This window comes from Carassius auratus, chromosome 6 (assembly GCF_003368295.1).
Source record: "Carassius auratus strain Wakin chromosome 6, ASM336829v1, whole genome shotgun sequence".
Lineage (NCBI taxonomy): Eukaryota > Metazoa > Chordata > Actinopteri > Cypriniformes > Cyprinidae > Carassius > Carassius auratus.
The window spans coordinates 967,042-983,749 of NC_039248.1; the positions used below are offsets into that span (position 1 = coordinate 967,042).

The 16,708-nt window shown below is 39.9% G+C and overlaps 1 protein-coding gene across 5 annotated transcripts in view; it reads left to right on the plus strand.

Annotated features, from left to right (window-relative positions):
* The first annotated feature begins 570 nt into the window (after window positions 1-570).
* zeb2b (zinc finger E-box binding homeobox 2b) overlaps window positions 571-16,708 on the plus strand; it is a 65,824-nt gene continuing 49,686 nt past the window's right edge. For all 5 annotated transcript variants that reach the window (XM_026256041.1, XM_026256058.1, XM_026256051.1 and 2 more), the window contains exons 1-2: window positions 571-801; window positions 1,915-2,063. In XM_026256041.1, coding sequence (XP_026111826.1) covers window positions 1,991-2,063 — 73 coding nt within the window. In that variant the 5' untranslated portion in view covers window positions 571-801; window positions 1,915-1,990. The remainder of the gene's footprint in view (window positions 802-1,914; window positions 2,064-16,708) is intronic.

The window sequence follows — 16,708 nt, forward strand, 5'->3', positions numbered from 1 at the left end:
GTCTTCACATAAAGCGCCGTCGTCCTCTGAAGACTTCAGCACTAACGCGTAAAACACAGTAGAAGACAAGTAACAATAACAGTGAAAGAATGCAGAGAGAGAGAGAGAGAGAGAGAGAGACGGGGAGCTCGTTCACGCCCTGAAATGCGTCGGAATCCCTCAGAAATCTAGTCGAAAAAACATTTATTTTTTTTTTTATTTTTTTTGGACTGAGAATTCTGAAAAAAGATCATGACATGCACTAAAACCCCATTGCGCTGCATTGCCTGCCTTAAGTGTATTTTTTTTTAAGTCTGAGATCCGCGTTCTCACCTGTGCACCTGCAGACTCACCTGTCACAGGAGCGCGCGCGCGCTCCCCGCTTCTCCTCCTCAGATTCGTCTTTATGATTGCTCCCTCCTTTATTTCTCCTACAGTCGTGTTTGTCGCCGGCGCTGAAGACAGGGAGCGTAACCGTTCCTGAACTTTCTTCAAACGTTATTCATGTCTTCGCTATAAAGGTGCCTGATGCTCTCTCTCTCTGCATGTGTGTGTGTGTGCGCGCTCATAACACACACACGTTTGGCTCTATTATCCCTCCCTGTGCTGATAGGTGGCGTGTGTTTCTCTCTCTCTCTCGAAAAGAAAGGAGGAAAACAGTGTCATTCGAGGCGTGTGAGCGCGTCAGTCCGAGCGCAGGTTTGAGTCCTGGAGTGTGTGAGAGGATCAGTCAGGAATAACGCGCCTCTGTTTCTCAGGCTTTATTCTGGACCCAGACACTATAACACACACAACACACACTCCTGCAGCCGAGACCACAAGGTAAGACACACTCTTTTACCGAGCGGCATCTTTAAAATAGTCCTAATGCGAGATAAAGCCGCTTTCTCGCTGCTGGAATCAGGATGCTCTTAGATAAAGTCAAACACAAAGGTGTATGTGTTTTTTTCCTCTCACCTTCACGTTTACCTGTGCAGGTGCGCTGAGCGAGGGCACCAACTTATTCGAAACCGACGGTTTATTTTAGAAAAGAAACCAACGCTGTGTTTGCTTCCAATAACCATTTTTTAAATGCAAACATTTTTTTTTTTTTTTCTGTAATGTTGCAATGCGTGAGGTCAGTGATAGAGACAATCATGCCACATCGCTACAAATTCAGCTGTAAATACATCGATTTTATTGAGCTTTTTATAACAAATACAATTTTAGCACGCAGTCACTATATATATATATATATATAAAGTTTGCTCAGAAAATAATAATGCAAAGTAAAGGTATTTATTCATTTTTAATCATGAATTATTATATCTGTATGCGTTTTATTTCATTATCAAACACTGTGTATTTATTTATTCAAACATGCAGATACATATTATAAAGATCAAATATTTTCAAAGTGTTCAAATACTGCGTCTTCGCTAATACTTGAAGATCTCAAACACTCAGAAAGTCAAAGGAAAAAAAAAAAGCAATATATCTCAGATACACGTGTGGTTTATTCCAGATAATAAGCTATTTAAATGTTGATGCTCATTATACCTAATGCGTTAAGTAATGTTTTCTCATTTTATTATTTCACGATTATGTCTTAAAACAAACTACAGAAAAAATTCGGTGATCTATAGCTAATTGGAAGCTCTCCCAAAAATGCATTAGACAAATAAAAAACAACCAGCTATTAAAGTGTCTTTATAGACACGAAACATGTCAAATGTAAATCCAGCCTCTGTTCTTTGAGACTAGCTGTTATTTCTCTTCTCGGGACACACATGCACTGTGAAGCTGCTTCTGTAGATGTCTAAAAGTCATAATGCATGCGTCTCCCGTGCAGTCTCCCCTGATCAGATGCATGGACAGCGGATGATCTGTCTCTTTCACTCATGTCGGTGTTTTTCTGTGTTTCTCTGTTGTGTGCTCGGGCTGATGGGATGCCAGAGGGAGCGGTTCACCCTGCTGCTGTGTTTGCTCGGGTCTGAGTCCATGCAAACTGCCATCTGATCCACGTTTATCAATGCGGGAGCTGATCATGGCGGATGGCCCCCGGTGTAAGAGGCGAAAACAAGCCAACCCGCGGAGGAAAAACGGTAAGAGCGGCTTGGGAAAGTGTCCTGGTGCGGTGCGTAAACGGCGGCGTGACGCGGGACGCAGAGAGAGGAGACCGGACAGATCAGAGTCCAGCTGGGAGCACGTTTAGAAGAGCACAAGTAGAAATCGGACTGAACAGGCGCGATGTAAATAAAGGCCATGTAGCGGAGCTTCTCCTTTCTGTATTTTCGCGCAAGTTTGGAAATTAAAGTTGTGCGTGATTCTCAAGAGCGTCAAACGCGCTGTGAACACGTTAGTTTCCCGTGGATTCGTTTGTTTAAGACGCTGCTGACCGCTCAGAGACACCGACTGGACAGTCCCAGTGCAGTATTTCATTCATTCTCAGATGCATGAATGAGAGGTGCTCGTGCTTGTTGTGTTTTTGTGTGGAGCTCTGTTAGTCGCAATGTCACACAAGTGTCTGGGAAACACAGTTTTGCATTAATGCAGCGCGCCTGCTGATTACGAAGAACAGAAGATTTGATTTTAGAAACTTGTGCTGCTTTCAAGGGTGTTTTAGAACAGTGTTTTGCATTTTAAGGGGAGCTGTTCTGGCGTTTTACACGCACATACACACTATAGTGTTTTATATGAACTAAACACACCAGGCGATGGGTCAGGTTTGCTCTGAAATTGTGCTGGGTTTTGTTGTTTTAATTGTGCCCGAGTGCTGGGTTTGTTGGTTCGGATGCCGCGCGCACGGTTGAGTTTTTAATTCTTCTGCTTCACGAGGATTAAACGCTGAGAGCAGATCAGTTCCATCTTCCTCTTTCCTTTATGAAATGTTTCATATCGATCCGCTAAAAATCAATACGAGTACGAGAGTCTTTTCACCCTCACGAGTGTCTTCTAGCACTAAAGTTTAAAAAGGCGTAATTCTGTCCTCCCACTACTTTTGGGTTTGACTAATAATGCATTTCATAAAATCTAATGAAATGCTGTGTTAGAGTCCATGCATGTGCGTTTTAAATACAACGTGTGAGTGATTTGCATAAAAATAACGGTACTGAAATATTCATATGCAATGTCAGTTTTGTGTTTATTATTTGTGGAGCTCGTGAGCGCGTTTATGTGTGCATGAAAATGCTAAATTAATTGTTTGGGTAGAAAATAAAAATGCACCAGTGAAAAAAAAAAAAAAAAAAAAGCATCTTGATATGAAGTGACAGTCGTTTTAAAATGAGGACACAGATGAAATATTCAGTGATTCTGGAAGACTGTAGATTTGAGCTCAGAGAAATGTGTTAATGTTCTCACACACCTGATGGATTCAGCGTGTCCAGGTGAACTCAGGTGTGCTAAGACATTTACCATTGGTGCATGCTTCCAAAAATATATTTATTAGATAACCATATATTTTTTTTTTTTTTACATGCACCCTCTAGATATGTTTTTGCATATTATATGAAGATAATCAAATCCAGCAAGTGTGGTGTTTTATCACTCTAATTCGTGCTCAGTTTTGCACGGTTTGAAAGTGCTGTATTTTCTGTAGGAAAGGAAACTTTTAGTTGAGTCAGATTCATTGCAAACATTTTGCTTGGGCTCTCTGATGAGCTCAAACCCAAAGCGTGGAGGGACTGTGATGTGTGAAGAGAAGAGTTTGTCTGTGGAATCGCAGAAGAGAACGCTGCTGTCTTTCTCCTTGTGTTAAATGCTTCTGCAGTCTGTGAATGTTCAGTGCAGTTAATCAGAGTGGCTCGTGAGCCTTTATTTTTCATGCACTATTTTTACAAAATATCTGTAGTGTGCGAGGAGCAGATCTGATGTCAGGGGTCACGCGGAAAGTCTTTTCTGTTTGTCGTGCGTGCATGCACAGGAAGTCTTTCACAAATTCACTGCTCTGAAATCACAGGAAGAGCCCTTTTCCTCCCGAGCAGTTGACGGCCGTGGGGTGCCCCGAGATGCAGATTTTCACAGGTTTCCTGCAGCACAAAGACGTGCTCCTCGTGGTGCATTCAGCCAGATTGATTACATCATTTCAGGTTTGGAAAAGCTCCTGCGTGGCGAGGAGAAGCCTCTGTGTTTGATTATGGCAGCTGAGCCGTCGTTGCTGAATTAGGAGGGGGACGATTCTTTCGCTCAGGCTCTTTCATCCCCAACAATGGCAGATTCCGCCCCGTCTAAACTGTTTCTGCGCCCCCATTATGCCGCACGGCCCCTCCTCTGCCTCCTGTGTTTGGGAGGAGCGGGGCCGCTCACAGCTGATTGTCATTCACATGTGCTTCAGGTGAACCCAGCGTGAGCGTGCACCTTCTCTTCCCCTGCGCGGAGGGAAACTCCTGAGCTTCTCAGAGTTTAGGTTACACCGCGACGAGCGAAGAGAGAGTTTTAGAGGAAGAGGAGGATGGCGTTGGTCTCCTGAGACATTTCTGAGCTCGTTTTTGCACTCTCGTGTGTGTGATTTGTACTTGATTATATTATCTATGCTCTTTATATGTTGTGTAAGAGGGACTCTGTGTTGTGGGTCAGTAATTGAAGACCTTTGAGGGTAAAAACCACCAGTTTTTGCTTTTAATCATGTTCAGGGCAGAGTTGGTTGTGGTGCATTAGTCTGTCTCTGTCATTTCAGGATTTTGTATTTTTTTTGCAAGATTATTTTAGCACTGGCTTGAAACGTCTTCAGTGCACGGATGCGTGGAAGTATCTCTCGGGTTGTGTACAACACATCAAGGAATAATTGTTACATTTAATTGTTAATTGTTACAAGTGTCATTTTTAAAGGAGATGGCAATATTTAATCAATTCAGAATGAACAACCTTTAATATCAAAATAATATCCTTTAATAATTTTATTTAAAAAATCCTTAATTAAGATTAATCTTAAATGTGCATTTTTAGCCAGTTTTCTTGTCTCAACCTTTTTTTTTTCTTGAATATGCATCCCTAAAATATACCCACTGATGCGCCTGTCAATCAAAAACATGCTCCGCCCCTTGTGTTTGTTTATGGAATATTTGATCTAATTTGATAATGTGGTCTTCCACCGATACGATCTCTCTGAAAACATTATAAATCCTTTAAACAGAAATATTTCTCCATGCACAAGAAACTGTGGATATCCCATGGATTCTAAATGCATTGGTTTTATTCATGTCAGAGTAATTATTTCATGCGGCTACATTAAGATATGCCGTTGAATGTCATTTTTAAGGTCCTTTCAGTTCCTTGAGGTGTCGAACTCATGATTTCACTTTGCACTGCTCCCAGTTGTATTTTATGGTTGTGTTTCTTCTGCGATCGCGTCTCTGAAGATATTTTGGCCTGTCGGAGCGAGGGGGAGTCAGACCCAGAGCTCTGTGGAAATGCCTTAGGTGTGACTTCACTTTCACTCACATCAGCGCTGACCCGACTGCCTTTCATATCACATCCACCGCGTCTCCACCGGTAAACATCCCCCGAGGGCCGAACAAAGAACACGGCCCTTTCTCCTTAATCACAACCCAGCCCTCTCTCTCTCTCTCTCTCTCTCTCTGCCAGCATGCAGCATTTGCATTCAGCTTCAGAAAGGCGCGCATAAAAAGGGGGAAGAGCGACAGAAGAGAGAGAGAAAAAAAAAAAACAGAGAATAAAGGCAGAAGAGGGTGGGTGTCGAGAGCAAAATAACTGAGGTGTTTGTGAATGTTTGTTGGGCCTCCCCTGGTTACAGCCCTTATATAGACCCACACACACACACTCACACACACACACACACACACACAGAGAGATAGTGTTACGCAGCGACATGTTTGCTCTATTCATGGCTGCACACTTTCACACTTAAGAGAAAATCATCTGTGTGAGCCACGGCTGCTTTAAGACGCAAGAATAGTTTGGAACAGGTGTGTGTGTGTGTGTGTGTTTAGATCATTTAATTTTTGGCATGATCTTTAGTTTAGCAAGCCTGCAGAAATCAGACTGTAAGTGCATTTGTCAAGGCATTTTTTGTTTGTTTCTACAGCTGGATCTCACATGTGCAGTCCATAGAGCTGGACTTACTGAGCATGGGAAATTATTTAATAGATGGCTGATAATAAATAAATAATAATAAAAAAAAAATAATAAAAAAAAATAAAAATAATAATAATATTTTGTTGTGTTTAGTTTATATAAAATTATATTACACATGTCAGTATTTTTGTTTATTTGTATATTTAGTAACATTTTTTTATGTTGCTGGGCAGCTGTTTTTTTTCTAAACATTTTTTTTTTATATATATATATATATATATTCAGACATGAAGAGGATGCACATGCAGATCTTGTGCACACACTGAAGGTGTTGATCTGGATTGGAGCAGATTATTTATTCTCTCAGAGAGAATCCCACAAACTCTTTTCTCCTTCAGAACTTCAGCCGAGAGATTATCAGACGGCTGGATTTATCCCCGTTTACTTCAGCAAACACCTTTGGACTCCGTGAGAGAGAGTTAGCTCACTAAAGAAGTTTGCTAAACCTTTACCGTCTGCTGTCAGAGCATCGTGCTCGCAACGCCAGTGTCACTGGTTCGATTCTGCACACACTGATAAAAAGAATGACTTACATGCAGGATACTTCAGAAAAAGTCTTTGTTGTTGTTAATGTTGTTAATTGTTGTCTGTGATTTCTCTTTTCTGTGCTGCTGAACATATGTAAGCTTCTTCAGGTGTGTATGGATATTATCTCCTAACAGTACAGTAACAACATACAGCTATAAAATGCAGCTCAGATCATTTGATATTTGGAGAATCTGATGAGAAGTGTTTGAGTTTATATCAAGAGCAATGCCTTGGGAAATCCTAACACAGTTTGAGACGTAGCTGAGTGCTTTCTTCTGTTTAGATAGCGATATTTCATCTCTGTGTTGTCTAAAAGGATATTAAACAGATCTCTCTGGTGATTGTTCTTTCATTGTAGTCCGATGTAGATGCTGAAACTGTGCTCATTTTGGAGGAAGTGATGTCGTGTATTTGACTGGTCAGTCTAACCCTCACAGTTTCTCTGTGAGCTCAGGTTTTTTTGCTGGATGAAGTTTCTTTCGACTGTGTTGATCGTGAAGTGTTTGTTTAATGTCCAGTGTGTGTGGGAGTGACATAACTTCATAGTTCACATGCTTATTTTTTAGTTGTGCTGGTTTAATGTGGAGAAAGCGTGCATCCAAGCTGAAGCTGTAGATCTGAATCGCTCAAGTATTGCATCTGCAGTTTCACAGTTTCTAATAAACCTACAAGCTAACAGACAAGTGATCGCTGTTTTATTTGGGCACCAAAGCCAGTTTTACCTTCAGTTTGGAGCCTGGACAACACTATACCCTACAGACACACGTCATATGAAGCTCTCTGTCCGTCCATCGCTCCGGTCGGCCGTGTGTTCGCGTGTGCTTCTGGTTTCCACGTATCGTGTGATGCATCAGACTCGAAGCTCCTGGAGAAATATCACGGCTCATTTCAGATCTCAGACACGCGATCCATCTCCCATTGTCTCTGTTTGTGCGTCATAATAATGTGTGGAAGATTTTGCATGAAAAAGAAAAAAACAGCATCTCAGGTGTCAACATGTTCATTTGCGAGAGGAGTGCTGGTGTGACTGGCACCCGTGTGCTGCTCAGGTGTGAAACACGCGTGTCGTCATCTGGACACGCTGCCGTGCCGAGCTGTATAAATTAGCCTTCTGGAGAAGAAAGAAAGATCCAGATAAAGAAACGGATAACATTTGCATCATTCATTCTCCAAAGATGATTTCAAGAGTCTGATATTTGTGATATTTAAAAAATTAGTCTCACAAATTGCCCTCAGAGGTTTTAAATATGTATATGCATATATTTAACATGTTACATTTCTATAATAATAATATTTAAATAATGAATTAATTCATTTGTTTGTTATATATCAATTTATTTGTTTATATAGATAGATAGATAGATAGATAGATAGATAGATAGATTTGCCTCGTTTACATCCACAAATATAGTATATATTCCTTACATAAACTCTCTCTTTCAAGAATTGACTGTATAAAGACATCACACACACACACACACACACACACACACACACAGACATCTCACACACACATACACAGACATCACACACACACACACACAGACACACACACACACACACACACACACAGGCTGTTCTCTCTTTGATGATTGTCGGTTTTCTTCTGGCAAGGTCAGGCAATCAATAAGAGATGTGAAGATATCTGATCATGACATCAGGAACCCAACACACACACACACACACACACACTCCTCCATATTTCAGTTCATTTATTTTCATAGCAGAGTTGAAGATGATTAAACCATCATATCAGCCCTCATGTGTTTCTGAGTCTTCAGAAAAGCAGAAGTCCGTGTGTGTGAGATGTTTGATGTGTGAGATTTTGACGTCGGTTCTGTATTTAGTGTTTTAATCATCTCACCATCAGCTCGGATCAGGAAATTGTTGAAATTGCCGTGTTGGGTTGTTGCTTTAACCTTAGGTAAAAGTGTGCCAAGGAGACACACACACACACACACACACTGGTTTCCCTCGTCCAGAAGGCTGGCGTGTGTGTTGTGGTTAATGGACTCTGACTGCAGATAAAGCCTCGTTCTTCAGCGTCTCGCCGCTGTCACACACACACGTCAAACAAACACCTCCTCAGGTAGAGCTGAGCTAATCATACAGACAGCGTGTCCTCAGCCTTTCCACAGGACGAGCCCCGCGGCTGCACTTCACCTGCCCCTGCGTGTGTGTGTGTGTGTGTGTGTGTGTGTGTGTGCTTTCAGTCGCTCGGTGCATCACAGAAGTTAACCTGCACTGTTAATGCTTTATAACTCACACCTGGTGTAATGAACTCAGACGAGCTATAAAATGAAGACGGGTTGCAGTTCATTCGGTGTTTGATGAGAAATGTTTGAGCTTCGATCTCTTGCTTGTGTGGAAATGTGAAGCTTCTCTGTTTCTGACAGGAGGAGCGTCAGATGATCGGCTTGATCTCTAGAAACAGTTGAGCCGTATTTGTGCCTTTTCTTTCCTGTGTGAATGAAACGCTCGCTGACGCTGAGATTTGATGGTTTGTGTAAGTTATTGGTGTTTCTGAGTGTCTTTAGCTCTGCTTGGAGCAGTCACACTTCACAAACGTTATCAGTGCTCACGATTAGTGAAGGGACGGCCGGTGAAAGCGTTTCTCTCAGTAATTAAAGTCATGAAATATTCATCTCTGCCTTTTCTGAGAGGAGTGGGCAGTTCTGTTACAATAGCAGACAGTCTCGTTTGCAATTAGCACACACACACACACACACACACACACACACACACATACACACAGTCTTTTTAACCTTGTGTGTGTGTGTGTGTGTGTGTGTGTGTGTGTGTGTGTGTGTGTGAGTTCCCTGTCCGACGCAGAGGTTACCTTTTCCCGACGGTGCCAAATCGACTTGACGTAAGTGTTCATCAGTCGCAGGACTCGGCCCTGGAGGTATTTGCATCAAATCAACTCAGTCAAGCTACGAGAAGCTGACAGCAGAGAGACAGACAGACAGAGTGTGTGTGTGTGTGTGTGTGTGTGTGTGTGCGGGTGTTTGGGGTCAGCGTGTGTGTTCAGAGGTGTGAGAGCTGCACACACGTCAGGTCGCTGGGTGTAAACTGAAGAACACGCACACTTCGTTCTGTGTCTCTATAAAGAGGTTTACTTTCATTTCACACCGGGTCGTGAGAGAGTGTGTGACTGTGGTTTGATTCATGTGTCGTGTGTGTTTCAGGGGTTACTGAGTTTATCATTTGGAGCCAAAATTCAGTTTTCATCAAGGACGCATTCAATTGATCAAAAGTTTTTGAACTTGCAAAATATTTCTATTTCAAATAAATGCTGTTCTTTTCAACTTTCTATTAATCTGTGAATCCTGACAAATAAAATGATTCACCGTTTCCACAAAAATATTGTGCAGCACAACTGTGTTCAACACTGATAATAATCAGAAATGTTTCTCGAGCAGTAAATCATCATATTTTCATGATTTCTGATGATCATGTGACACTGAAGACTGGAGGAATGATGCTGGAAATAATTTATTTTTATATGTACAGTACAATCCTCTTAATTTAAATAATATAGTTATGAAGATGAAACAGTGGGGAATGTTTAGTGGGAAATTATTATTTATGGCATCTTTAGATTTTAATTCTGCAGCACTGTACAATCAATATACAGAACAGTTTATGAGATTTAGATATTGGCTCCAATGGTTAACATAGTTTTTAGTGTGTGTGTGTGTGTGGATATTTACTGTCAGGTATTTCATCTGTCTTGACAAAACACAAACACACACACACACACACACACACAATGCATAGCGCTTACCTTTGTATTGCATTACAGCAGAGAGCTTCTGTTAGGTCTCTTTGGCTCAATGAAAGATGAAAAGGTTTGTGTTTGACATGGAAATACTGCGCAAGTATTTTCTGGAATATTGTTGAGTTCAGCTTCAGAGAGCATAGATATAAGTCCTGAAGTGTTGAACGTTTTAGTGAATATCTGCTCCAGTTCTGTCTCTGGCACACTACAAAGCCCAAATACTCGGCAAGTTCATCGTGAAAATGCTTCAAATCCTCCAAGAGGAGGAAAGAGGAGAGAGAGAAACGGCTTCGTGTGTGGCTGTATTACACTTTTATTCATCTCTCACGTGTGTGTTTCGTCTCAGGTGCAGCTCACCTGAACATTAACCACTTCAAGAGTCACATTACTTCAGCTTAGACGAGTCTAAAGCTCAGACGCAGAGCGTGTGTCCGTGTCGATCACAGTCACACTAATAAAAGAAGAGAAACCTGTTCAATCCTGAAGAACACAGCCGGTGGTGTTTCCAGACAGCAGATCCACTGCGGCACACACAGAGTTAACCCAATTAAACAATTTGCAAACAGATAAAGTCAGTCAGTCAGTCTAAGACTTGTTTTTGATTTTTTGTGCAGTGCAAAACAATTAGTAAATTGCAGTACATAAAAACTGTTCTCTGACGGTATTTATGCAATCAACATAACCAAGAAACAAAACAATTTAATGTGGAAAAATCATCATTCATCTGCAATATAATTGCCGCTTTTCCTCGTGTACACGGCGGTTAATTAAAATTGTGATTAAATCCATCTCTGCCGACTAAGATGTCTTTCCCCAAACAGGTGGTACGGAATTTAAAAGTAAAGAGAAAAGCATAATTAGCATTGGAAATTGAGAAATTGCCTGCAAGAATCGGTGTTAATTTCATTCTCTGATGAGGTGATTTATAACGGCGGCTCAGACGAGACTCATCCGCGCCTTTCCCAGCATGCACTGTGAATGTGTTTGCTAAATATTTGAAGTGTTTTAAGGCAGAGAGCTGCACAGTAGCTCGTCTCTTCTCACACACGTTCAAGAGAATGTTTATCTGCCGTCTTCAGCGAGGAGACCGTAATAAAGCCACCGCGCTTTCTAAGACGAGCAGATCCAGCATGTGTGTCTGGAGAACAGGACGACACACACTGATACACTTTCATCTGAACTCTCTCGGCTCTAATTACTCAAGATCTCGTCAGATGGAAACGCTGATTACACACACACACACTCCGACAGCTCCGTCCAGTTCTTACTTGAGCTGCTGAGTCTGATTTTGTCCAGCAGAAAGTATTCGGACACTTAAAATGCTGAAATGTCATTGTAATAGATGTCAGAATATATCAACTGATGCATTCATGCATTTCTTTACAATAAATAGCCTATAGATAAAAATAAAACTATGTTTTTAAACTATTTTCACTCAGAAATCTCTTGTAAACTGCACAAATAATTATGAAGAATTGGTAATGCATTGAATTAAAAGTGAAATTTAAAAGTAAAAAGACTGACATAGTATTTTCTTTTAAAACCTACTCCAAAAATGCATTAGCACTTCTAACTTGTTTGTTTGTGTTTTACATTGTGCACATATAAAATTATATTAAAATTATTTTTAATTTAAAAATTGCTAGTGATTTTCACTATACAGTGTACATTGGAATACAATGCACTCAAAATCATTATTACATTTGAAAATTAATTGTATCATTGAATTAAATGTGATTTTTAAAGTATGAAAACTGAAATAGCATTTAGTAAAAAATAGTAAAATAAATTTTTTTGTATTGAGTACAGTGACATCATTTTTAAGCATGACTCAAGTGACTGAATACTTTTTGGATTCACTGTAAATCATTTTATATAATGCCTGTATGTTTAGGAATGGATATATACTCATCAGTACAGTTATTTAGTGAGTGAAATTGGTATTGTTTTATTGGTAATACAAAATGTCAGAGTAGAAAGAAAACAACAGTTACACACGTTAGCATTTTCAATCTTTAATTTCTCGCGCAGAGAGTTTCCTAACACACACACACACACACACACACACACGCTCGGCCACAGAAGCGTTTGCAGCCGTGTGACACATTGTTGCAGTTTTCTTCGGGTGTCAGGGTGTGTTTGTAGTGCTGTGTGTTTGCTGTGTTCTGAGAGTCAAGGTGCTGCTTCTGTTCAGCATGTCAAACGTAGCCCACACACACCTCCTTATCTCCAAAGACCCCAAACACACACACACACACTTCCCAGGATTTCCCTTTATTATGATTTCATCCTATTCCTCTTGGAGTCACTCGACTGCTTGGGTTGTGTGTGATCTGACAGGTATTCCAGAGCGTAGTGACCCTTTACAAGCCCAACATACTGCAGCTGTCACACACACACACACACGCACACACACACACACACACACACACTGCACGTTCTGCATCGGTTTAGTTTAGTATTGAGATGATTTGTTGTAGCGTATAATAGGAGCCCTGTGTTTTGCATGTGAAGATGTTTTAATTCAGTGATTATTTAAACAATATTTGTAGATCACTGTCTATCACTGAGATTGCAGGGATGTTTTTTTTATTTTTATTATTGCACAGGTTGCCAGTCATCCAGATCCAGACCATGAATTGGTTTCGTCTGTGAATCACTTCTTATTAATTGATATAATTAGGAACATTTCTCCGTGTGAAATAATTGACTTGTCTTTACAGTGCCAAGGCTTTGCATGACAAGCTGAGGTGAATATATTTACACAATCAATCGCGAGGAAGCTATTTAACTCAATGTGTGGATCCCCATGCATAGAAAATAAGACACTGATTGTCGAGACAATAGTGAAGTGTTTTATATGCACAGAATGTGAATCTGTGTTCTGCTTTAATCTGACGCTGCATTGATTAAATAAATAATAATAATAATACAAATAAAAATAAAAATACTGCATAGATTCTAAAGCAGTAATCTTTAATATTTTTACTATTTATGTATAATATTATTTTTTTTTTTTTGCCTTATTTTCTTTTACAAGGCACTGCTTAATAGTTGTTGTTAATATTATGTCTTCCAAATTAAAACATTTTGATTGTAAGTTCGTAAAACACACATCGCATCTTTAATTTCATAGAACATCAGATCTGCAGGCTTATTTCATTTTATGAAATATAATATTAAGTAATTGGTGACATACTGTTTAAAAAGATTTTTATTCATGTATTTATTTATTTAAGCAGAATGTTAATAATCAGAAATGTTTCTTGATCAGTAAATCTGCCTATTAGTATGATTTATGAAGATCATGTGACACTGAAATCAATTACATTTGAAGAGATATTCAAATAGAAAACCAATATTGTAAATTGTAATATTCCATAATAGTATTTTTTTTTTTTTAGCAGCCTTGGGAAGCAGAAAGAGACCCCAAAATCCTTGAAAAAAAAAAAAAAAACACTTTTTGCCGACCCTTTTACAAACTTTTGATTTGATTGAGCTTTTTCATGTTTCTTTAAGGGTATCTTGACACTTTTTTAAAATGTGATTTTAATCAGAAATATCCCAAATGTTTAGTGCAACAGCGTGCGTTGAACTTTCTGATTCTGTGTGGGTCTGTATATCAGCAAACATACACTATAGAGCCCAAACAAAGAGCAGACACGCTATAAAACAACTATAGCCTGGTGTTGAGTTCATTCTCTGGACATTTTTCAAACGCAGTAAATGTAGGTGAACATAATTCATCCTAATCCTGCATGAGCTCCTGCTCAGTGTGTGATAGACACACACACACACACACACACACCTTGAAGTGTGTGTCTGTGGTGGAGAGACACAGAGAGAGAGAGAGATTTCACAGGTAACTGGATTACGTGGGCACATAATTGATCCATTTGGGGGGAAAATGACGGAGCTCTAAGCTTTGGAAATGGAGTTTATGAAACAGCCATTCGTAAATTCAAAGGAATCAATATGTCAATTTTATTACATCTTCAGGGCAGATGAGTTTTAACAGAGCCCTGTCTTATTTTCCATGTGTGTGTTTCACACTACAGGTCCTGGGTGTTTTATTGCAGACGTGACCGTCTGCAGAAGAGATGTTTGATGCCTCGGCCGTGAGAACGATCTCTATACGCCGGAGCCTTTTAGTGCGTCGAGAAAAGACAATAAAGCATTGCTCGCTCGTCAAGCCATCCATTTATAACGCAGGAAAGTGGAGTAAGAGCATTTCTGCATTTTCATCAGTAAAATATTCACATTTCATTTACACCGTCGCGCAGCCCAACTCGGTTTTATTACTCAGCCAAGCTTCTGCTCTAATTTAAATGAATTATGCAAGCGAAAACTGATGCAAACGGACAGAAATGCAACGTTCGCTGCGGTGTTGCTTTTGTGCTGTCGAATTAAAACAGGGCAGGAGAAAGCAGGATCCTAAAACCTGAAGAAGAAGAAGAGCAGGTGGTAAAGAGGGAGGCATGCAATTACTCGGCCTGGTTTGCTGGCATTTGTCGAGCACTATTCTATTCTACTAGTTCATTTTCCAGCAAGTAAACAAGCAGAAGTTGGTGATGCTTGCATTTTTAATTCTGCGTTCTCTTGCTCGTTCACTGACTGACATCTGCTATCAATGTTTGGCAGATGTGTGTGAGGAACGCCCGATTATCCGCCCCTCGCCCGCAGAACGGATGACTGCTCGGCCAGATCACGTTTATACGCACATGTATGCGTCTGCTGAATTAATTACATATGTTAGCATCGTGTCTTCTCATTCACAGATGAACGTGTCACTCTTTCACAGCGGTCGAGAGCAGATCCTCCAGGCCTGAAACACATCACAACACACAAAGACTCGGATCCTGATCGTATCGCCCAAGATCCGATCCGCCGGCGTTTGGTGTTTCACGTCGGATTGTTCGCTGTCTGTTCTCAGATAGACTTCAGTCGCTGCTTGCCCTCTCTTTCAGACGGCACAAAGACCTTATCGTGGATTATTCTCTGGAAACGAACACATCACACGCTGCGAGACGAGACTCTTCCAGACTCTTGGAAGTTTGACAACAGTCCGAGGCCCGTAGAAAGCCAGCATCCCGCTTGAAATCGCTGTAATGTCTCAGTTGTCGAGTTGCTTTCTTGACAAAAACAAAAAGGCTCCTGTGATGTCATTGATCCTGTGAGGATACAGGACTCGATCTGTGCTCAAGTTAGAAATAACCACATGAACTGAGCTTTGACACTAAAAACATTTGTTGTATATTCACTTTTGAAACGAGACATTCAAAATAGTTTATTAAAACAGTGCTCAGATTTGCTCAATTTCACAATCCAAGTCGGAGACCGCAATATGAAATCTTTCATATAAGAGATCTAAGCTGCACAGAGGAAAAAACAAAACACATATATATTATATTATAATATATTGTTATATTAAATATAGCATTGAATCAGAAAATATGTGAAGACACAGCAAATAAAAGACTGAATTATACATTACAAATTGAAGTAGAAAGACTAAAATAGTATTTTGTTGTACTCTTTGATAATTGTTGTTTGATTAATTCTTTTGATTTTTTTCAGTGTATCCATGTTCATTTTAAAACTCTGTTAAACTCTGTTACTGTCTGACAACTATTGACTCATCTGTCTCTATTTTTGTCTCCTAAAATCCTTGATGCTTATATGAAGCATAACTTACAGCATCAAAGGGAAACCTCTGAGTGATAACATGCACCTCTGTGGGCGGATGGTGAAGTGTGTGTGTGTGTGTGTGTGTTCGACTGTACTCTTGTGAGTCGTCAGTAACACGTTGTACAAACGAAACACTTTTTTTTCTCTCACATGGAGCAGAATGAAGTGTTCCCCTCCCTCCGTCTGTTGACGCTTCAGTAGCCTCATGTCTCTCACAGATCGGTGTGTCTCCTCTCTGCGTCACTATGAGCCGATCCATGACTGACTTTACACTGATAGTACACGCCTGTCATTATAGTACCACTGTGTTACGCTGCCCAGGCCTGGATTCTGCAGTATGTTTCTGTTCTGTTCTAAAAATAAAAATAAAAAAAAAATGCATTTTAAGGAACTGATTTCAAAAGAAAGATTAATGTGTTTAAGTGGCAATTCTGATTTCTTTTCTTTTTTTTTAGCTTTTATTATTATTATTATTTTACATTTGTCTATAGGTTTTATGTTGTACTATTTTATTTTATTTTATTTTTTAGCACTTCAACTTAAACTAAATGAAAATTAAAACTAGCTAAAGTTTAGTTAAAAGTAACTAAAATTTTACTTTAATTTAATTTGCTTTTCTTAAAGTTCAAATAAATTAAAAATAGAAATATGGCCTGG